The 22,620-nt window shown below is 40.7% G+C and overlaps 1 protein-coding gene across 11 annotated transcripts; it reads left to right on the forward strand.

Annotated features, from left to right (window-relative positions):
- The first annotated feature begins 959 nt into the window (after positions 1-959).
- atxn2 (ataxin 2) lies at positions 960-22,559 on the forward strand. 11 transcript variants are annotated; one of them, XM_056377218.1, is made up of 27 exons: positions 960-1,461; positions 3,026-3,056; positions 3,400-3,459; positions 3,889-3,960; positions 5,257-5,407; positions 6,509-6,523; positions 8,551-8,675; positions 8,864-8,955; positions 9,187-9,375; positions 10,542-10,714; positions 11,120-11,368; positions 12,361-12,546; positions 12,859-13,038; positions 13,171-13,278; positions 13,485-13,555; positions 13,675-14,033; positions 14,466-14,529; positions 14,646-14,792; positions 15,525-15,542; positions 16,198-16,270; positions 16,767-16,960; positions 18,356-18,482; positions 18,599-18,790; positions 18,883-19,094; positions 20,305-20,482; positions 21,363-21,419; positions 21,666-22,559. In XM_056377218.1, exons 1-27 carry the CDS (start codon positions 1,352-1,354, stop codon positions 21,692-21,694), a joined length of 3,462 nt encoding a protein of 1,153 aa, XP_056233193.1. In that variant the 5' UTR covers positions 960-1,351; the 3' UTR covers positions 21,695-22,559. The 11 variants fall into 11 exon arrangements, with proteins under 11 accessions (XP_056233193.1, XP_056233187.1, XP_056233194.1 ...); XM_056377212.1 differs by having other exon boundaries at positions 21,363-22,559; XM_056377219.1 differs by lacking the exon at positions 21,363-21,419.
- Positions 22,560-22,620: the final 61 nt, after the last annotated feature.

The raw sequence follows: 22,620 nt of genomic DNA on the forward strand, positions 1-22,620 counted from the left end.
TTTAATGGAACATGTAATTAAAATTTGGTCATGGAAATTTGAAAAAGGAAAATGAAACCTAATATGTCATAAAAAGTTTTGTAGTCAAAACTATATTAATTTAATCTTCTATTAATAATCATTTATTATATTATTAATTCTATTTCTTGGGTGGTCATTTTCCACTTCATCTTTAAAGAAAGAAACATGCAACAATACAGATACTGTATAAAAAGGACAGCACAAATTGACGTATGTTGAGATTAATCATATCAGGAGTGTAATACATTTGTATGCAAAAGTTTGGGAAACCTACTAAAATTAGTATTAAGCCCAGTTGTTAAGCATAGGAGTGGAAATATTATTCTTTGGGGTTATGTGGCAGCCGGTGGCACAGGAGACATTGCACAGATAGAGGAGGTAGAGAAGAATGGATCTCATTAAATATCAGCAAATTCTGTATGTAAATGTCCTGCAGTCAGTCAAGAAAGTGAAAGTGAAAAGAAGCTAACTTCCACAACAGGACAATAATCCAAAGCATACCTCAAAATCCACCATGAACTACTTCAAGAAACACCAGCTGAAGATTTGATGTCATCTTTATTCCGCTAATTGTTAGCAGTCGTTTTATAATGTGTTAGTTTAGTTACTATCAATCATCATGCACACACAATCAGTGTGTAAATATTGTGTTTCTGTCTGTGCGCTAGTGTGTTCGCCGGCTCACGTGGATACCATTGAGGTTTCGTGGACTTCCTGAAAATAGTGCCATTTATAGGTATACTTTTTTAAATAAATGAGTATCTATACGTTTCTGCTGGTGATCTAGATTAAATATGAACATATTTGTTTTTTTGTGGCAGATTGATTGTTGTCAAATAAGTCAATGAGGAAATTTTGGTTAGATGTTGTGAGCCGTTACGTCTCTCATATATCCCTCCGCTGTTTTTTGTCCCCTTTCAGACTGTTTTGGTCTTTTCGCTGTTAGCAACGGAAAGAACCCGAGATAGCTGTAAACCCTATTTTGAGATAATCTAATTTTTTGTTAGGATTACGTAACAAATTGACAAGAGGTGTAACACCCATGTTTGTTTTGGAAGAGTGATTGGCATGTGTTGTCTTTTTTAAATATTATTTTTTTTCTGTTTTAATAGGAATTGTACAGATTGCTAATTTAGCTAGCAACTGCTAGCCAGCTAGCTTCTTAGCATAGCATCTTCTTCAAGAGGCACGTTGACATTAGCCTGCCAGCTAGCAAGATCTTAGGATCGCTAACGTTAGCGAACTGTCACACAATTACACTCCGTCTCGTCGTCAAGAAATTGCGGTGTGAAGCTGGTCGTTTTAAGACGCTGTCTTTTATGGGATCACCATGTCAATGAAGGCCGGTGGAAATCGCAGCAAGCCCGGCGGTGGCAACGCCGCTGGTGCCCCTGCCTCCGGTGCCGGAGGAAGCGGCGGTGGAAGACAGAATCTGGGCAGGTCTGTCAAATTAAAACGGTAACGTAGCGATATAAAAACACAGCCCCGAGGAGCTTATGGGGTCAGTTCTCAGTGCTTGGACACAGTCGCTTCCAACAGTGGCAGTTTTGAGAGATGACATTCCCGTTAAACGGTCCAAAACCAGTACGTGTTTGTGAACGTTATATGGGCCTTGCGACGTGTTGGTCACCCAGCGTAACGTTATGCAGTTCAGCTAGCGAGGCCTTTATGCTTGCTCCAATAATGTTGCAACTTCGACGTAACGTTACCTCCTCTTGCACGTTAAATAAAATACATCACTTGTTGTCTGATCATGTATTGAGACATGTTTGGTTGGACAAACATATTTTCTCCACATGTGTGTAGCAGTGAAGCTCCTTGCTAAGTTGCTGATACCAGTTTACTATCTGCTTGGAGTCAATTTAGCTAGCGTTAATTAGCCGTTTGACAGCCCATGCTTGTTATTCAGTGCACTTGCTTCATTCAGTATTATAGCAGCCAGCTAACGGGACACATCCTTGCTACCTTTCAGCCTAATAAAACAACTGTGTGTGTTTTCATTTGACTGTCATGTTGCTTGGTGCGTTACCGCAACATTGCTGCAACGGGTTTGCCAAGAAATTGACAAAAAGCGTGTGGGCGCACGAAAGAAAGGGGCGGGTGTGGAAACGGGGATGAGGAGGAGGAGAAGGGGGAATTTAGACCGACGAGCTTTCAACCTTGACGTTGCCGTGGCTGCTCGTATGAAATAGTGTCCTTGAAGCATGACATTTCTGTACATGTCGTCCTAAGATAAAGCTAACACATACTATCGGTGCATGAGCTGCATGCGTATTGTGAATTTTGTTGGTTTAAATTTGGTCAGGCTTCTATTCACCGGTCACTAGGACACTACGTCCATTCATTGCGTAGGTTCCATCTATTAGGGCCGTGCGAAGATATTGTAAAAAAAAAAAAAAAAAAAAATTAGATTGAACCAGCTAGAATCAATTACACGAAATCTGCTTGTCAGTTCGAAATTACTTGGATCGGATTTCTGTTAATATTGAGGATCTGAGTGTTTTCAAGTTTATTAGCTATGAGCTATTACTCATTTACTACAACGTATATAATGTAGGGCAAGTGGCCATTGCCTACATTGAATCAAGTGTGAATGTCTGGCCATGTGCCAGGGGCTGAACAAGGTGCATTTTAGGACATGCTTGGAAAAAATGTAGGCTACTTAGTGTTTGGCTGATAGCCCATTGCACATCATTCTAACCAACAAAATATGGAATCTGTGGGAAATTTCAGAATTCATATTGCATTCAAATATGTGGTGAATTTACATTTGCAAGACACTTCAGTGTAGATTAAATTCGATAATTCATGTTAAAGATGATTCTTGGCCTTCCCCAACATGTGCACAAGCAGTTTTGTACCCTCTTAGATACTTACATCATCACCTCCTTAGATTTCTGTCATTCACTCGAACAGTTTCCTGTGTTAGAGAGCGCTTTGTTTCAATATGCAGTTAAGTGCTAATGATGATGGCTAGTTTGACAATGCCATTTTTTTGTTTCAGGGGAAGACACAGTGGTAAAGGTCCTGCAGCAGTAAGTAGCCTGCTAACTCTCATAAGTTATTGAAAATAGCTTTTATGTCGCACCGTCAGAAGTTTGATATACCTGAGTGCTGTATTTTATCAAAGAATGGAAGTTGCTTTTTGAAAACCCACTCACAGGATTAATGCTTTTGTTCATTCTGTGCTGTCATTTGAATACAGTATCATGTTTTTGTAAGGTATACAATTTGGTTTTTAAGTTGAACAGAATGGAATATTCTTATTGTAATGCACTATGATTGAAACAAATGTACAATACACTACAGCTTAATTAACACAATTTTTCTTTACAAATGGAGAACATCAGAAGTTAACCTTGTTTTTAATTTCTTTAGGTCATTTTCAATGGTGTATATGCAAATATGAGGATGGTCCATGTCTTGACGTCAGTGGTGGTATGTTCACTGTGTGTCAGTCTTGTTATGTTTTTGAGATGATGTTCCAGATATGTCTAGTATTTCCTTCTGAATTTTGTCTTCTGTGCATGAAAAATAATGAACAGAGAAATGAGCAGTTACAAAAGACTGAAACAGCTTTGTGAATCATACTTACTGTAAATGAATTTGTAACAGCAGTATGTACTGCAGTCTGTCTTTCACCACATGCTGTTTCTTCAAAATGTCTATGCTGCAATAAACAAAGCCTGTTGTGATTTGTAGAGACAGTTGCTTGCATAAACAAAGCAGAAATTGATCAATAGTTTATCTCTTTTGCAGCAGATGGGTTTCTGAACCTGTTTTTTGAATGTGTTAATTGACATTGACATTTTGTTAAATGAGTGAGTGATGCATACAGTGAATAATGCTAGGCCTATTTATTTATAGGGGACCAAGTGTGAGCTGAAAGTGAAGAACGGAGCAGTCTATGAAGGAGTATTTAAGACATACGGTCCAGAGGTAAGGATCACACATAGTGTGATGTTCTTTATAGGTGCTTATATGTAATTTCCTCAGTAGCTGTAAAATGATTAAGGTTAACTGTGCAAGAAAGAGCCCTCCAGCGCTCAGTATCAACTTCACCCCTGAGGTGGCTTAGACAAAGATCACCCTTTCCAGCTTTCCTTTTATGGAGGAGAGGTTTGTGGTCCTTCATCTTCCCTTTTAGGATGAAGTATTCTCCAATCTTTCTCCTATGGGGAAATTTCATTTTGCACAAATGAATAGTTTAACCCAAGAGAGGGTAAAAGTTTTTGTACAGTTCATTTGCTAGAGCTTGGCTTTAACTTCATTTCTTGATGAGATACCAGTGACATGCATTATCCCGTTTTTCACATCAAACACCAGGGTCGATATTTAGGCATTTTTTATCCCCCACCACTTTCATAAGGTTGTAAGGCTGGCATGATACTGCAGAATAAATTGAATTTGCACAGGCAAGCACACCGCTTTGTTCTGAGACCAAAACAAAGCATCACATTTGGCTTCCATTACCACAGTGTGTGCAAGCTGAGCAGTCAAACATCTTGAAAAATTCGCACAGCTGTATTCACCACCCCTCTCTTAAGTCAACAATGTAGTGTTTGGTTTGCAGCACTTGTGTTTTCAGTTTTCCTCCATAGTATTGTAGAAGTTGTAGAACTGTAACTTGTTTGGAGTAAAGTCTTATCTGCTCCCACTGCAACAGAGATTCTCCTCCATCTGGCGTGGATACTTTTAAATGAACAGAACTCAATTAATTGATGTCAGTCAAACCTGAGCTTATATATGATGGCAGCCAGAGAACTGAGAATGGATTTCCTGTAGCTCAGGTTTAGGCAAGCATGTTGAAGTTCCATACTGGGCCAAGGTTTTCATCCCAGTCAAACACACCCAAATTATTTAATTGATTAGGTCATCTTCTGCTTATCAGGGTTCATTTCTTTATTCATTAATCATCATTTTTGATTAATTGATTTATTGTTTATTGTGTGAAATGAAGTCTAGTCACAGTTCTTCGGAGCCCAAGGTGACCTCTTTAAATTGCTTTTTTTGTCTGACTAACTAATAATCAATTCACAAAGATATAAGATAGATGAAAAACTGCAAATTCTTCATAAGAAGCTGGAACCAAAGAATGTTTGGCATTTTTGTTTAATAGATTTACTTAAAAGATGAATTTATGTCCCATGTTTCCTCATCTCTTCTGTAGATAGTTTAGGCTTTGCTATAGTTCAGATTCCCTTTAATCCAATTTAACCCAACATTCTCCTTCAGTGTGACTTGGTGTTGGATGCAGCCCACAGGAAGAGCCCAGAGCCGAGCATAGGCCCCAGGAAAGAGGATATTGTGGAGAGCATCATTTTCAAGGCCTCAGATGTGGTAGTAGTGACCTTCAAAGACGTGGACCTGAATTTCGCCAGGAAAGGTACTGAGGGCATTTCTGTTGACAGATTTTATCTAGGTACATAAACGGCAGTCTATATATACCTACTTGTTTACACACTAAAACTCATGAAAAATACACAATGTAACTAGGTGAGTTTGTCACTTTGTATTCATTACACACACACACACACACACATATACAAATAAAGACGTGTGAGTGAATGCCCATCAGTGCATGCACACAATGTATTGATCTTTTTCATGCTGCATTCACTACCTTGATGTCACAGAGGGTTTGCCATGAGTTAAATCTTGTGTGTCTGCTGTGATTGGTCAGCCATAGAAGACTAATGTGATCTGTTGATTGGTCCAGCACAGCAAGGACACTCAATAAAGGCTGAATGAGTCTTCTTCATCTTATTTATCTTGACCCATACAATCCTCCTTTGAAAGATAAGACTGTGGGGGTGGGGGTTGATTTTCTGAATCACTGACTGGACTGACTGGAAATTTTACAATGTTGTGCTGAAAAGTAAAACCTCTAAATCATCAAAACTGATGTTTAGAAACATAGCTGCAAGCAGTGATGTAGGGGCCAAGCAGCCCAGCAGGCCAGAGTTGCCATTGAATTCAGCTTGATCCTAGCAATCAAATGGTATTTCATCTTTGAAAATTGGGCATACAATTCAAAAGTTACATGAATGTAACTCCAAATTTGACCTATTGGTGGCCCTAGAGTATTTGAGGCATGGACATGAAACCTGGTGAAAAGCATCAAGGGAGTGTCCCCAATCAATGTGCCAAATTTCACAACCTTGTACCATACAGCTCTAGGGTATGCCATAGAGTCTGATGGCAGAAGAATATTAAGGATGATGATAAAGGAGAAAAGATAGAAACACAATGGATGCCTATGCATCTTTGCTGCTTGGCCCCCAGTAAAGGGATGTGGGGAGACTGCTAGACATTGCATGACTTAAACTATGAAAAGAAAGGAAACAGAATTTCCCTTTTAAAACTTGCACCTTATTGTTGAGTAGGAAGTCAACTGTTGATGTGATCGCCAGTCAGTCATGCTATCTGTCAGTCCATCTTCTGACTGTCTGTCATCTGTGTGTGTCTCTCCTCTCCAATGGTCTAGTCTCCTCTGATACAGGTAATATATGGCTGTTTTCTCCTCTCGCACATCTCTGTACACACTCAGGCATACACACTTTAATGAGCTTAATAATAATCAAAAATTGTGAATCTCTTAGGCTTGGGCCTGATCTGTCGCCACCTTTTTCTGTTTTTTAAATCTAAGTTGGTGATTGAATTTGAGTATCATTTCTTTTAATATAACCCAAAAATAAGAATCCAATATCTGACGCCGGTCAGTCTTGCTCCATCTTTTCACCAGATCCTTTTGTTATCTTTAGACAGGATGTTGCTTTCGGTGGAAGAGTTGCCACTTGTTACTTGGCCTAGCACTGTTTAGTTAAGCTTTTAATAAAAGGTCAGCAGGGTTCAAAGTTTAAGCCCTCCACTGGCCATTTCCCTGGACAGTATACATTTTGTATGGCCTTATGGTTACTTAAGAGGAATCTGTGGATCTGTAAAAGATAAACAGCTAATAGTGTTATATGTTTACTATAGTAAACTAATACTTGGGTTATTTGTTTTAAACTTGTACTAATTCTTATTTTATTTATTTTTAACAGTAATTTTTGTTTGAAGCTGTTATTTAAAGTTATATTTATAAATTTTAAATATAGCCTTAACTAATTTTATTATTGTTTAGGTCCAAGCATAGCATAACCAGCCAGCAATGGCACGCTTGCAGCATTGACTCTTAGAAGAGGAAGGATATGGTTATCATTCTTGTTTTAACTTACGTTTGAGAGCATTATTTTATTTTCCAAAACAACACTTAATTTCAAATCTTACTGGACCAGAGCTCAGGTAAAATCAGAGCTAGATGATAAAGGCGAAATGAAAAGCATTGAGCGTGATTCCATTGAAAGCAACAGCTTGAAAACTCATGTTGACAATTAGCACCTTAATTTGCTTTATGATCATTGTATAAAAAATCAAGTTATGTCAGGATTTTTAATTTGGTTTGGCCCTGAAGTGCTTTGAGGTCATATAATTGACTGCAATCTAAATGCATGTTTGCTTATCCCTCACTATGCTCATAAATGTATTTTTAAATGTTCCTTATTTTATGTACGATTCCCTGGATGGACAGTGTGCATGAAGCATACCAACCACCTCTGCTAATATAAAACAGGCCTGTTTGCCCAACTGTCTCTGTGGTGCCAAGCTAGTATTTCTGAAATTGTTTCATGCTAGAAATGCTAAAATGCACTTTATTATTATTGTAGGATGAGTTGGGATGACTGAGTTATGTAACTCCAGGTGGCTGATATGCTTTATGCACGTAGTCCACTGATGCCAGCTCTGAGAATGTGAGAACAGACTTGGGCTGACATGAGATTAGATTTCCTTTCAAATATAATTGGGCATGCCTATCCCTGGTTTTAGTTGAGCCAACCAAATTATTCAGTGAGTTTACTTAAATATAGTGAGTTGTCCTGAAAGTAAGGACTATCATCAGCCCCAAGCAGACTTTTTTTACATTTGAATGTTTTCTTTCAAGATGGTGCCATGGTGATGCATAATAAATGAAGTGGGGAAAAAGTGGGCATTGTAGACACTTGCATTTAATTTCTAATGAAAGCCATCTGAAAATATTGTAGCACATTACTTTTTGATTTAATTAGTACATACTTCCATAAGCTAAGACAGTGATTGAGGACTACTTTTTTCCCTTTCTTTACTAGGCTGTTTTCATCCTCTTGCTCACACTGTCAGAACCCTTTATACCCTTTTTAGCTTTACCAAGGCCAGCTCAAGCAATAGCTCAAATTTTCTTTGAAAGGATTTTATCCCAATCCAGTTAGACCCATGTCTGGTTGTGAGTGGGTGTGTCTAGTGAACCACCACTACCTCCATAAAGACCTTTGCTGTGAGAGCTTGTGACAGAAGCTCTTGAGGCATGAGCGCTTCCCTGCATAAACAGTGAAAGTACAGCCTTGTGACTGTATACCATCATGAGCTTCTCTGTGTGTGTGTTTTTGGATGTGTGTGCTTGTGTGTTGCAATCCGCTGAACATAAATATGTGTATTTTGTGTGTGTCGCAGACAACTTCACAGATGCAGCGGTGAGTGGTAGGATCAATGGTGAGCATAAAGAGAAAGATCTAGAGCCCTGGGATGGAGGAGAGACCCACAACTCTGACAGCCTTGAGTCTCTGGATACAGATGTGGTAAGAAAACACATTTGATGTTGCACGGAAAGCATGGAATCCACACAGGCCTTCATGTGATGACTAGTAAATTTGACAGTGAAAGAGAAAGAGTAAAAAGAGGTGTCATGTGATCCATAGCATTGATGATTTGTCTATTGGCCTTTTCTGAAATTCTCTCTGTGCCCTTCTCTCTCTGTTCATATCAGTCAAATGGGTGGGACCCTAATGACATGTTCAAGTACAATGAGGAGAAGTATGGAGTCTTGTCTACATATGACAGCAGCCTGTCCACATATACGTAAGTTTCTCTGTTCATGTGTGACTCTCTATGCACTCTTAATACAGCATGTATATTTAAAATTACACAATGTGTTTTCTGGAAATATTTTTAATGTCTCCGATCATTAACCTATACCGTCTCACTCTTTTTAGTTTGACTTCACATGATACAAGTAAAAACCTGAAATCAGTCCTTTCCTAGTCCTTCCATTACCCTGCTGCACTTATCTGACCCGAGCTTGTTTCCCAGGGTCCCCCTGGAGCGGGACAACTCAGAGGAGTTCCTCAAGAGGGAAGCGCGTGCTGCCCAGCTGGCAGAGGAGATTGAGGCCAGTGCTACATACAAGGCCCGTGTGGCCCTGGAGAATGATGACCGCTCTGAGGAGGAGAAATATACTGCTGTGGTGCGAGGGGAAAGGGAGACTCACACACTTAGCAGGTGAGACCAGACAAAGCATAGAAACTTTAGGTCAATACATACTACTTGTGCTGGCAAGTGTGTGTCAGCGCATAGCTTGTAATTATGTAATGGCAAATTTCATTCATGACCAGCATGTGCCTATCAAACTTCATTCATTCTCATTGTTGGTAAATGCTCTTGATGTGTGCTTCAATACCAGCTCATTTAAAACATAGCAGCACAACACAACACTGCAACAGTTACATACTCCATTATAAATTTTAATTTAAACTTGTAAATATTATCATTAAATGTGCACATTGCAAAGTCATGGAGCTTGCCTGGAAATGAACAAAGTCAGCAGCTTTATTGTTAATTTTTGCAGAATTCCTCACCTATACGTCTGTCAGAACGAACATCATTCATATTTTGTTGTTGTAAATGATTCATTGAACTATTCCTTTCACCCTTTTACAAACAAGTTAGAACATGTTAATGCAGTAAAACCGATTATAAACATCATCAGAGAATTTATCATCTGGGAGGGCTGATGAAAGATCTTCAAAGAGGTGCATTGCACACACTTGAATGCTCACTCTACATTCTTCATTTCCAGTGCCTGTTATTTTATAAAGACCAGGAAATGATCTATATGCCATCATGATGTATACTATATTTATTTCAATTTTCTTTATAGTAGCATGTCATACATCACAGATCAGGATGATTTTTTATAGGACTTTGAGCATGTAACCATGAAAGCACAAGGATTAGATGACATAGACTAAATATACCATATATGAATAATGCTTGGAGACAAAGTGGGCCTCTAGTGGAAGAACCCAGGCACAGGCAAGAGAAGCATATCCGAGCCTTAAAGGGAGACAAAGTATTTCCAGCTAATTCAGTAAGTAGACAGCAGCTGTTCTCAGAACAAATACTTCCTCAGTAATTAAAGAAAACGTGCTCATTTTGGCTGATGAAAAGTACTTAGTTGAATGTAACAGAGTGTAGAATTAATTCCTCCCCTTTGTTATCTTGATATTGCCTTGTATATATTTAACTAAACCATCTGCCTCTATTTTCTGTGTGTGTGTGTGTGTGTGTGTGTGTGTGTGTGTGTGTGTGTGTACATGTGTACATGTGTACACGTGTACATGTGTACATGTGTACACGTGTACATGTGTACATGTGTATATGTGCAGAGAGAATAAGTACATTCCTCCAGGTCAGAGGAACAGGGAGGCGATGTCATGGGGGCCGGGACGCCAGAATTCACCTCGTCTGACTCAGAGCTCAGCTGGGCCCTCAACTCCTCGACCAGGACCTCATGACTACAGTCCCAGCTCCGGTGCTGACCAGAGGGTGGTGAACGGAGGTACATTTTAATACATCCCACACAAACTCATGGTGTTACTTGCCTCTAAAACGTACAGAGGTGTATTGTATGATGAGTGAGTTGGTCAGTATAGTGACCCAACTGTGACTGGAAAAGATTTTTTTCCCCCATTTTATCTCCCTTGTTAAACTGACGTAACGTCATTGGTGACTTTGGTGTAGAGTCTCTAGGATGTCCATGTCTATTGTTGCGGTTAATTATTTTTATGCATATATCATACTTTTACTGATTTCAATTAAATCATTGTATTCCTGCCTTGCCATGCTTTCTCATATTTATTAATCTCCCCCTTCTTTTTATTCCTGCTGTACCTTTATTTCCTCACTTTAGCTGGTTATCATCTGTTCTTTGTCATCCATGATCATTTGTCCTTCCCTCTCTTAGGTTCATCCCATTGGCCCTCACCCTGTCCGTCTCCTTCCTCCCGCCCCCCCTCTCGTTACCAGTCTGGCCCCTCCTCCCTGCCTCCTCGGGCAACCACGCCCACCCGGCCACCCTCCAGACCCCCCTCTCGACCTTCCAGGCCTCCCTCTCATTCATCCCACCCCTCCTATCCCTCCTCCTCATCCTCCTTTTCCCACCATGGGCCCACGTCGCCAGCCTCCACTCTGCCCAAACGCATGTCTTCAGAAGGTACCCACATCAGTGTGGAGTTGACCTGGGCAAAAGTTTGAGTTGAAGGTGGATGGATTGAGCTCAATATGGAACTGATATTCCCAGTCGTTTTGAAAGCTGTTTGAAGTTTATTAAAAGTTTAATATGGGAGCTACTTTCAAAAATAAATTTGCCCAGGTCTAGTGTGGAACAACACAAATAGGTGAAGTTGGCTATTCAGACTGATTTGGGGTCAGATTTGCAATTTCCACACAAATGGAAATTGTGAGGATTTAGAAAGCCACAAAGCTGATCCTTTGTCAGTGCATCAGGCAGTTTCACCTTGGCATGTGGGTGCATCACAGTGTGCTATGCTTTCTGTCTAGCAAGAGTTGTGCCACCAGAGTTGTGTCCTGCTATGTTCACCCTCAAACACGCTTAAAACAGTAAGCAAGCCTATATCCTCTTAGTCCTTGTTTCATGTAAAATCCAATGACCTGGAGTACTGAGCTAAAATATCTGCCACTGCCCAAGTACCTATGGATCATTTTTTATTATTTTCAAATGTTTATACAGTGATATGGCAAAATATTCGGCTAGTGTTTAGCTAAAGATTTTGCACTGGGCTGCTGCCTGCGGGACAGACACCGCTCATGTAAATGCACAAACTCTGCTAAACAGTGTAGTCTTTAAAAAATGGGTTCTCACCTCACCTGCTCTACTCTGTTTTCCTGTTTCTCATCTCTCACTTCACTCGGTCGTGGTTTGAAAAGTGTGGTGTGATCACTTTACAGGACCATTTGCAGTTTCTCCACTAACATGCATGTCACCAAATAACACCACTGTATGATGTGATATTTAAACATTAGATTAAGATGTAGTTGGTGCAGATTTTTGGGTTTCGAAAAGCTTTTGAGAGACGGAAATGGGCTTCAAAGAGAAACCACAGCAGGATGGTTGGAAACACAAGCTGTTCAGTGTGTTTACTTCACCTCCACTGTCTGTTTATGGAATTCTGTCTTCATCTCCAGGTCCACCCAGGATGTCTCCAAAATCCCAGCGGACGCCTCGTGCTCACAGAGTGCCACCCAGCCGGACCACTGGAGTCCCTCCAGGAGTGGACTTAATTTCCCACAATGCCCCTGGGGAGGTACCAGTGACTCCCCCAACTAGGAGCAACTCCTCTGGAGGCACATGGTCCTCAGTGGTTAGCGGAGGTAGAATAGTTCTTTCCTTTTTTCTTTTGTGTTTCTTTACTCTTAGTGTGTTTTTATTGTAATACATTTCCAACATATGAACACAAGAAGAGCACAGATATCTCGCAATGGAACGTATCTGCAAAGAAGATAGGATATATGGTTAAGCATCACTGGATGACCTGTTTGAAGGGAACTTCACTCATTTCATCATAGAATTATTAAAAAAGCACCTTATGCTACAGTAATCATTTGAGTAATGTTGTCTAATGTTGGCCAGGAAATCAAGATGGTTTAACTTACAGCAAAGTTATGTCTTGTTCCCCTCCTCAGCTCACAGACCTCGCTCCCCACGACAGAATAATATGGGTGGGGCGTCCCCTGGCTCCTCCTCCCTCCCGTCACCCCAGACAGGAACAGCTCCTGTGGAAACTGCTGCTACACCAACATCAGTTTCCTCTCCTACTGCTGCTAGCCCTGCTCCCAACATGGTTGCCTCTCCATCAGGAGATGGTAAGCTTAAAGTGAACCCCCACTTTCACTGAGAGTTGCAGGTTCTGTCACTGTCAGAAGCACTGTTCACAAACGCTCGCTCTGCTTTTATGCTGGATGTAAACGTGCATTTCTTTTGTCTGTTCTTTATAGCAAAAGAGTGTCGTGTTCAGGAGACAAGACAAACATCCCCCACGGCAAACAAGGAGAACATCAAGCCTTTGGACAGCTCACCTAGTATCACCAGACCAGTCTGTAAAGGTACAGTAAACACTGGAGTGGTGCAGTATGTGCTTCAGAAAACACTGTTTCAGACATTTGAGTACTGTGGGGCTTTATCAAAAACATTGTGACGAGGAGACCATGTGCTGAGACACCTGTTTTTATTTGTTTAGCTGACGTAATATAATTTTTTCGTAACGAGCGAAACCTGCAAGTCACGTCTTTCTTTCTCTACTCACTCATAGGACCCCCTTCTATGGCACCAGACCACAGAAAACAAATAGATAATTTAAAGAAATTTAGTGTAGATTTTAGGGTGAGTATGTCTTTTGTTCATATGGTATAGAAATGCTGAAATTCTGACATAACTAACCTTATGTTAATGAGCCTGCACTAGAACTTATGTCTGCCTCCTCTAACTTTTCCCTCCTCCAGTTGCAGTCTAGTTCAAACCCAGACCCTGCCTTTGACCAGATGATGACCAAGCCACCCAGAGATCAAGCAGACAAGCCTAAAGACCTTCCCCTGGACAAAGCCTCCACAGTGGGGCGAGAGGGCACTGAAGAGGGTGTTGTAGGGATTGCTGCTGGCACCCCCGGTGGTGCCCCTGCTCCATCCACTACCACCACAAACACCAGTAAGCCTGGCAGCCCTGCTGCACTGTCCCCGTCTCCCTCAGCCCCGGACCAAAAGAGGGCAGGGCTGGATGTGACATCGCAGGGAGTTCAGACGACATCCACATTCAGTGGACCCAAGCATGAAGAGAAAGAGGAGAAAAAGGAGGCTGTACAAGAGTGAGTGGAATGGACAGTATGGTTTAGAAGGGAAACTGTACAGTCTGGTGATACTCTCTATTTCTCCTATTATCAGCAAATCCAATGAAAAGACCAAAATCAACACAGATTTGATCCTAACAAGTATTTTCTGTGTAGTCAAAGCCTGATATTTTATTGGTCTGTGCCATGGACATTATTGTGCTACACCTTTGCACTGGGTTACATGTTCCTTCATCACTGTGGACATGAGCATTGTAGTTTGTTTAATCCCATATACACATTCTGTTGCCAGAAATACTAACTAGAGCATCACATGTGTATCCATCCACTGCAGAAAATGGCCTCTACCTAATACATTATATATACCTGTTTTAGCAATGCTTGTTAACAATAAAAAAAAAGTACTTATTGTTGATGTTAACTTCTTCACTGTTGGTTCTCGTTCTGCAGTCAAGTGAGAAAATCAACCTTGAACCCAAATGCCAACGAGTTCAAACCCAGGTTCAATACACAGGTCAGTATGCCATGATGCTGCCAGAATGCACATTTTGAATACCACAAACTGAGATTGATTATCCACTTATTTTTTTATGTCTCTTGCCGTGTCTGTCTCTTTGTATACTTTATCAGCCCAAACCAGCCAACACCCCAACACCCCCCCGACCTCAGGGTCAGCCCAGCCCCTCCATCGTGGTCCAGCAGCCCCCGGCTGTTTACAGTCAGACAGTCTGCTTCCCCCAGATGTATCCCCTCACACCAGTCAGCCCTGGAGTGCAGGTGAGACACACAGCTGCATGCTGAAATGTTGAGTGTGGAGACAGATGTACTTGTTTCTAGTCAGTGCAGATCACCCCGAGTATCACATTGAATTAGTATGAAATGCAAAGTTCATTAAAACAAATCCCTGACTAACAACCATCACCTTGAGATCTGCCAACATGTTTGCTTACGTTTGTCCCCATTTGTTATCTTTCTTCCCTTTTCTGTCCTTGATTAATCTCTAAGGCATGTCATCATTATTTTCTCCTTATTTATTTCCGTCCTTTATTTTTAGGAAGGCTCATCTCGCAATTTTTGTAATATTGTTTTCTTTATACACCAATGTACAGAACATGTGCATCCTTCATCATCACTTTTCTCTCCTCTGTCATCTTCCAGACATTGTTATTTGTCTAAATTATTTTTGCTGAATTATTTGAAAAATGTTAAACAAGCTTGGAAATGTTTAAAGAAAAGAAGAAGTATATGAAATTGTTATACAATATGATGACAAAATACTATTTTTAATCACTTTCATAGCACTTATTGAGAGTTTTTTTGCGTATTTTTTGATGAAAGCTATTATATTTTTAGTTGTAAATCTATATTTTTGCCTGTGTTGCTTTAAGAAAAACTTGGTGATCCAACATCAGACACGTGTAAAAGATAAAAATACCTTGGTGAACAACTAAAGAGTGGTTCTTTTTTCCTTTTCTCCCCCTCCTCCTCCTCTCTCTCTCGCTCCATTAGAAAAGCATAATATGGAAGGTTTGTGAAGATTTCTATTTTTTAAATCCTTTTGTTTTTTTTTTGTTTTTTTTTAAAAGCCCAATCAGTACTGAAATGTTTTGCTTGCTTGTTGAATTAATGCCATCAGATGTTGGTTTGCCAACTTCTTATTGCAATTCATTTAAAATGTCATCACAGATGGATCTATAACTTCATCTTATTTCTATTGGCTTCATCTGTTTACCAGACAAATGCTGTAAGCTAATAGGAGTTTAAGCCTCTTTGTTTTTGCTGCAGTACTGTTTGTGATAGAAATGCATGGTATACAATATGAAAGATCGGAGGATGACGGGCAGCGCTTGGGTTATACTTATAAGTTGTAAAACACCCAATGATAGACAGGTATAGAAAATGCATGTGGCCCCAGGTAAGAGATAATTCCCACAATCTCACATGCACATATGTGTTTTAAAAAAGTTTTTTATATGTTAACTACTAAGCAACAGTTTAAATCTGAATAGTTTGTGTCCAGCCCCACAGACAGGTAGTAGTCCCACACAAACAGCACAATTTCAACTGTTCTTAGTCGATGGCTGGTTTTCATTCTTGTAGACATAATGCTGAATTCCCCTGAGAAGATTGAGTATAAACCTATGTTCTTTATTTTCAATTCTCATTCCCCTCCTCCCTCTAGTCTCCAGCTATGTACCAGGTTCAGATGCCTCATATGACGGTCAGCCAGTCTAAACCCTACAGACCAGGTAAAGGTGAGAATAACCACTTTCTCTCATTTCCCTCCCACTTGTTTCTCTCTCTCTCCCTCTCTCTCTCTTTCTCTGTCTCTCACTGAAGCTTACTAAATACATCTGTTTGGGAAAAATTACTGTATTGGCCCCACTATTTTTTCTAGATATTAAGATTCATTACATTCATGGATCTTTATTTATTCACAACCTAGATCTTTATGGATACACAGCATTCACTTCACTTGGATTAGCTATATGAATGTTGTATTGATAACAAGCATCACTTAGAAGCATTTCTCATTACAGAAGCTTTTTCTCTTACAATAGTGAACGGACTTTCCCATCTGGACAAATCTGATCAAGTGTTTCTTGGAAAAGGGAGGTTGGTTTTTATTAGGGCCAATTCAGTCAAAAATCTGCTTCTTTCCAAAGTAGCAGTAGTTTTTCTCACTCCTCCGTGATACTGTTTAGTTCAGATTTACGAGATGTTAACATAATCTCTAACATGAATCTCCAGTACCCAACATGACCCAGCAGAGGTCAGACCAGCACCACCCACCAGGCACGCCCACCATGATGCACCCAGCGACGGCAGCAGGACCACCTATTGTAGCACCAAGCCCCGCCTACTCTACCCAGTACTTCACCTGCAGCCCGCAGCAGTTCACCAGTCAGCCGCTGGTCCAGCAGATGCCTCACTACCAGTCACAGGTAAGATTTACTCACTAAAAGTATCAGAACATCAGCAACATTCAGCAATGCTCAACCCAGCCGACTCCTCTATTAAAAACCATATGTAACTATTCCAGTTACTCTGGTAACATCAGTAGTGCTGGCAGTCCTCATCTCTCCCAGCTGTTCACTAGTCAGCCATTTGTCTGTCCGATGCCTGCGGTCCAGCAGCTTGACAGGCAGCCGGCATGATGCCATGTGTTTCAGCACTTCTTATTTGTGGAGTTGACTGCAGGCTCCTGCCTCTTAACACCTGAAGTGTTGTTACCTGTTTGCAAACAGGCTGTGATACAACAACTGCAGGAAAACAGAGGAAGTGAGGAGGTTGGCTTCAGGGTGTTTAAGGGTAACATAATGACCACATTGATAAGAAATGGGTATTTCATTGAGTTTTATTAGGGTTAATTAATAAAACTGACAACACAATTTCATCTAAAAAATGGCTTGAGATAATGAGTAAGGAAGGGAGAAGGAGACACAAGACTAACTTCATTAGGTACTAATTTCACTGCAGTTACTTAAAGCACAAAAAAATCAAGCTCAAGCTATTTTTTGAACAAAACCTACTCAAGGCTCAAATTTAAACTAAAAGGATTAGTGTTTTTTATTTTAAGTATCATTAGAAATGAACATTGTTATTGACAGAACAATACCTGACGTTTGGTTGCAGTTTGAAAATGATAGTTTTAAAAATGTAAGCTTTTTTCCCTACAAAACCTTGTTTTTATTTAACAAAAAAGCCAAACTTCTAATTTGTTTCAACATGAATGGCCACACACGAACATTGACTTAATAACAAACTGACTAAAATTGGCAACATTTCAAATTTAAACCAGGAAATAACACATCAAACAGGGGGCGGTTTCACAAAGAAATCTGACTGGTCTGTAGTTTTGGTCCAGTCTTAATTTTGTTCATAGATTAGTGTAATGCAAGTAAGACTGTTTCACAAAAATAAAGACTAATAATAATAATAATAATAATAATAATATAAGGCAAAACATTTTAAGGCAAAAAAATGAGACATCTTACCCCCAGGCTAACTCAGGCCTAAGACCAATGTTACCATGGTAACAATCAGTGGCACCTGCACTGAGCTGTAGCTCCTAACAATGAAAAACAGGAAAACATGGTTTATAATTTGTGATTTGCTACAATTGTTATGGAGAGAACGAAATGAAGAGAGAGTTTTTAGAGGCCGGAGTGTTTTTTTTTTTTCAAAATTAGATTTTTCTTTTTATTTAGTTTAACTCTTTGCGGTTGGATGTGGTTCCTCAGTTGGCCTTTTTTTTGATGCTTGATACTACATGATGTTGGTACAAAAAAGGGGTTACACAAACACAGGCTCTAATGTCGTCTCTGTGTGTCCTTCAGCCGCAGCATGTGTTCAGTCCAGTAATGCAGGGGAGCGCCAGGATGATGGCACCTCCTACGCACGGACAACCCAGCCTCGTCTCTTCCTCAACTACACAGTACCCAGAGCAGACACACACCATGTATGGTATGTCAGCCCACCACTTGTGCATGTTCATATAAGTATGCAATGAGCAGCTAGGATGTGCAGGCAGTGTTATGTGTACTATTTTAATACTTTTATTCTTACAAACTTTCTCACAGTGTCTCCAGGGCCGATGCCTCAGCAGTACCCCCACCCCAGCGCCACCTTGCACCCTCATCCACAGCACCCCCAGCCCTCTGCCACGCCTACAGGCCAAGCCCAGCAGGGTGGTCCCCCACAACATGGAGGTCCTCCTAGCCATCCAGCTGCCAGCCCAGTCCAGCACCCACAGCACCCGCAGGCAGCAGCAGGTCAGTATGTTAAGGTTGGACGCTGTAACTTTGGAGCTGGACATTTTCAAATGAACAACTATAGTCACGTGTTGTGTTTTTGTGTGTGGTAGCGGCAGCAGCAGCCCAGGCCCTCCACCTGGCTAACCAGCCCCCACAGCAGCAGATGTACTCAGCCTTGGCGCCCACGCCCCCCTCCATGACCCCGGGGCCCAACCCTCAGTCTCCCCAGGCATCGTTCCCCTCTGCCCAGCAGACTGTCTATATCCACCCGCAGCAGGTGCAGCACGGCTACAACCCCAACCACATGGCACACGTGCAGCAGGTAGGTCACAACCTGCTATCAGCCTGCTGGACAACAACCACAATAGCTCCAGCAAAGTAATCAGATTGGCAGTGTTTCCTGTATGTGGTAGTGAGGAAATCTGGGATCAGTTCCAGCAGGTGTTTGAGTTTATGAATGGGTCATACTTGGGTGTTGATAAGCTGCAAGTGCAATGGATGTTTTTTGGCAGTGTGTCCAGGTTTATATTAGAATGTGCCTCTCACTTTGGCCTAGTTGTTTATATCAGTTTTAGTTGGCACACTACAAGATACAGAGGAAAAACAAACCTTTTTCACTGATCAAAAGAGCAGTCCAGCCATGATAATTCCATGTAGCAAAATAGAAATTCTGCAGTGATAACTTTTTGGGGTACCCATGGAGGTTTGGCCCTTTTTTCTTTGTTTATAAAAATAGGTCACCATCTTGGAATGGAAACTTATTTGCTTTGTTTAGAGAGTCAGATGAGAAAGTTGATCAATCCCTGTGTCTGTGTGTAAAATATGGAGCTTGAGTTAAGTGGTATGACTATTTCTTGACAAACAGCCGCACGGAGTGACCGTGTGCAGACACCCGGAGACTTGTTGTGATGTTGCCAGGTGTAGCACTTTCACACCTGTACAGAGACCCTTTATATCCAAATCTGCGCTCACCGGCTGTATCATGCAGCTCACACTATAGTCAGAAACGCTGCACAAAAATGCTTGCCAGACCAGCACTAAACTCAGCACTCACTGTACATTTGTGTCATCACCTGCTGTATGAAAGTCTCTTGACGGCATCGTTTTCTCAGTGGTTAAAAATCAGCAGAAATGGAGTTGCTTTTACTATATTTAAGAGCTTGATGGAATGATAGAGTTTGAGCCACAGTTAGTTTGAAGAGAGATTATTAATCATTGTGTTTGCTGGAGGGATCTAGTGCTTTATGCTTTATTCCATCCATCCTCCGCTGTTTCATAAGCACAGATTTATCTTTTCATGTGACACCTGTCGGTAACACACAGGCAGGAGCTGTGGCTGTTGTGGCACTGATGTCCATCCTTTTCATCTCTTTAATGAACTTGTCTCTTGTCCATCTGTTTGTCTCTCACTGTCATTCTCACTTTCTATTACACCTTTGCACTTGCTGTCACACACACACACACACACACACACACACACACACACACACACACATACATACACACACACACACACTTTCACTCACACCTAGGCCCATATGCAGTCTGGTATAGTACCGTCTCACCACCCGGCACCCACCCACCCCCCGATGATGCTGATGGCTACCCAGGGTCCTCCAGGGGGTCCACAGCCACCCATGCCCCAGACTGCCCTCAACCCCATCCCTGTTTCCTCCACCACACATTTCTCCTACCTGGCACATCCACAAGGTATGTTTATTTTATTAACTAGCACACTCCTGCGGAGTGGAGTCAGGAACATATATGTTGTATATTTTTTTTCCCTCTGAAGTAAGGAGATCTACATAAATACTGTTTCAATGTACCATATTGTTTCAAGTATGTGTACATTTAGGCATCTAAATGAGTAACCTTTTATGGGTTATACAGTGTGCACACATTTACATTTGTAGATGATAAGTGCCTACGTTAGTTGTCCTAAGACAGTTGCATGAATTGTACCAAGTATAGTTGTAGTCTACGCTGATCTGCCGCAGTTTCCGGGTCTGTCATGACTCCAGATGGCTTGCTGGGTCTGGCTGTCTGATATCTAACAATCACATCTACCAGAGAAACAGACTGAAAAAAGACTAAATTATTCAGGCACTATTTCTCAACAAAATATTATCAAGAGGTGAAGCCATGGCAGACGACCAAACTGTGGGTGGATTCTCCTTTTTAAGTTTCTTCCGACCCAAAGTCGCTAATGCTAGCTAATCAGCTGTACTGTAATATTAGGCTGATGTTTTGTCAAGAAACTGGGAGTAGATGAATAAGTAACTAAGTTTCTGTGCTGTTGGTGCAGAAATTAATTTTAAAGCAGATATAGCTGCCAAGGATAACCTGTATTTTCTCAGGGTATGTTTAATGATAATAGCCTTGCAAGTTTTCCGTCATGACTTATCCTTTTTGCATTGCAAAACATAAAAATCAATTAAGAGACAGATTCCCTCTTTGTTTCTCCAGTGTTTTGGCAATAAAAAAGAGGATTGTATACTAAAAAGACTAACATTGGAAGATATTTGTCTATGTCAGACTGCTGAAGTCATATATTATCTTAAGATAAACTTTGGGTATGTATTTTGCACAGAACGAAGACTGGATATTGTCAGCTTTTACACTGAAGGCACATTAGGAAGAAATCTCTGTATGTATGATCAGGAGAAAGCATGTTTAATTCACATTGACATTCACAATGACTATGACTACTGATTAACCCACATGAAAAAATTTTAAAGAACTTTGTGCTTGGAAAAAAAAAAAAAAAAAAAATTTTACTGTTTTGATCACATCACCCAACCTTTTACTTTTAATGTACTTTTTATTGTATAACTGTGGACAATCCTAAAATCCATGAACTTTACATTTCCCCCATTTTGTCTCGTCTCTGCAGTGCAGCCTCATCATCAGCAGCAGCTGTAGATAGAGGGCGCCAGTGAGCTGAGGGACCCGCTCTGCGTCGCGCTTCTCAACCAGAGCCTTCATAACCAGGCGATGAAGAGAATGAGAGCCCTCCCTCTCCTCTCTTTCCTCATCCTCACCAGACATGCTTCACATCAGCTTTTCTCTTCCTTCCCTCCCCTCCCCTCCCCTCCCTCCCTCCCAGACTAGGCAATAAGAGAATGTTAACAGGTTGTTGCAGTGACATGTTTTAACAAGCTAGAGATTTTTAACGGACAAGACTGCTCCAATTCAGCCCCTGTACACATGCAGATATCACAGACACATACACACACAAATAAAATGCCCAGACACACACACACACACACACACACACACACACACACACACACACACACACACACACACACACACACACTTTCAGGGGTCCTAAATTGCAACTTGAGTCAGCTTGCCAAGTAAGACATGAAAGAGAGAATGAGAGTAACTAATCAGTGAGAGTGAAGCAGAAAATTCAACTGGAACTTGTATTTTGTCTGCACCTTGTTACGGGAAAAAAAATCTTCCAACTTTTAGACAGTATTAATCTTACTGTTTATTGCTGCTGCTTTGTGCTGCGTTTGTTTCCAGAGTACATGACAGGTTTCTAACCAAACTAAAAATGAAACATGACAAGAAGCTTCCTGTGAAATAAACACATTTTGGCAGCCAAGAGGACAGGAGAAATGTTATTTATGAAATTATAATGGCTGAGGTGATCAGATCCCACGTCTCACCTGACCCTTATGTAACTTTTAAGTTAAAACTTTTACTTTGTAGATAATATAAATAATTTAAAAAATGAGCAAAAAAATTTAAAAACAATAAAAAAGTTTTAAAAACTGAATGGCTTACTGTGGTTGCATTGCACTGTGTGTTTCTCATCTGTTCCTTCTTGACCATGAACA

This window comes from Seriola aureovittata, chromosome 5 (genome assembly GCF_021018895.1).
Source record: "Seriola aureovittata isolate HTS-2021-v1 ecotype China chromosome 5, ASM2101889v1, whole genome shotgun sequence".
In the NCBI taxonomy this organism is placed as follows: domain Eukaryota; kingdom Metazoa; phylum Chordata; class Actinopteri; order Carangiformes; family Carangidae; genus Seriola; species Seriola aureovittata.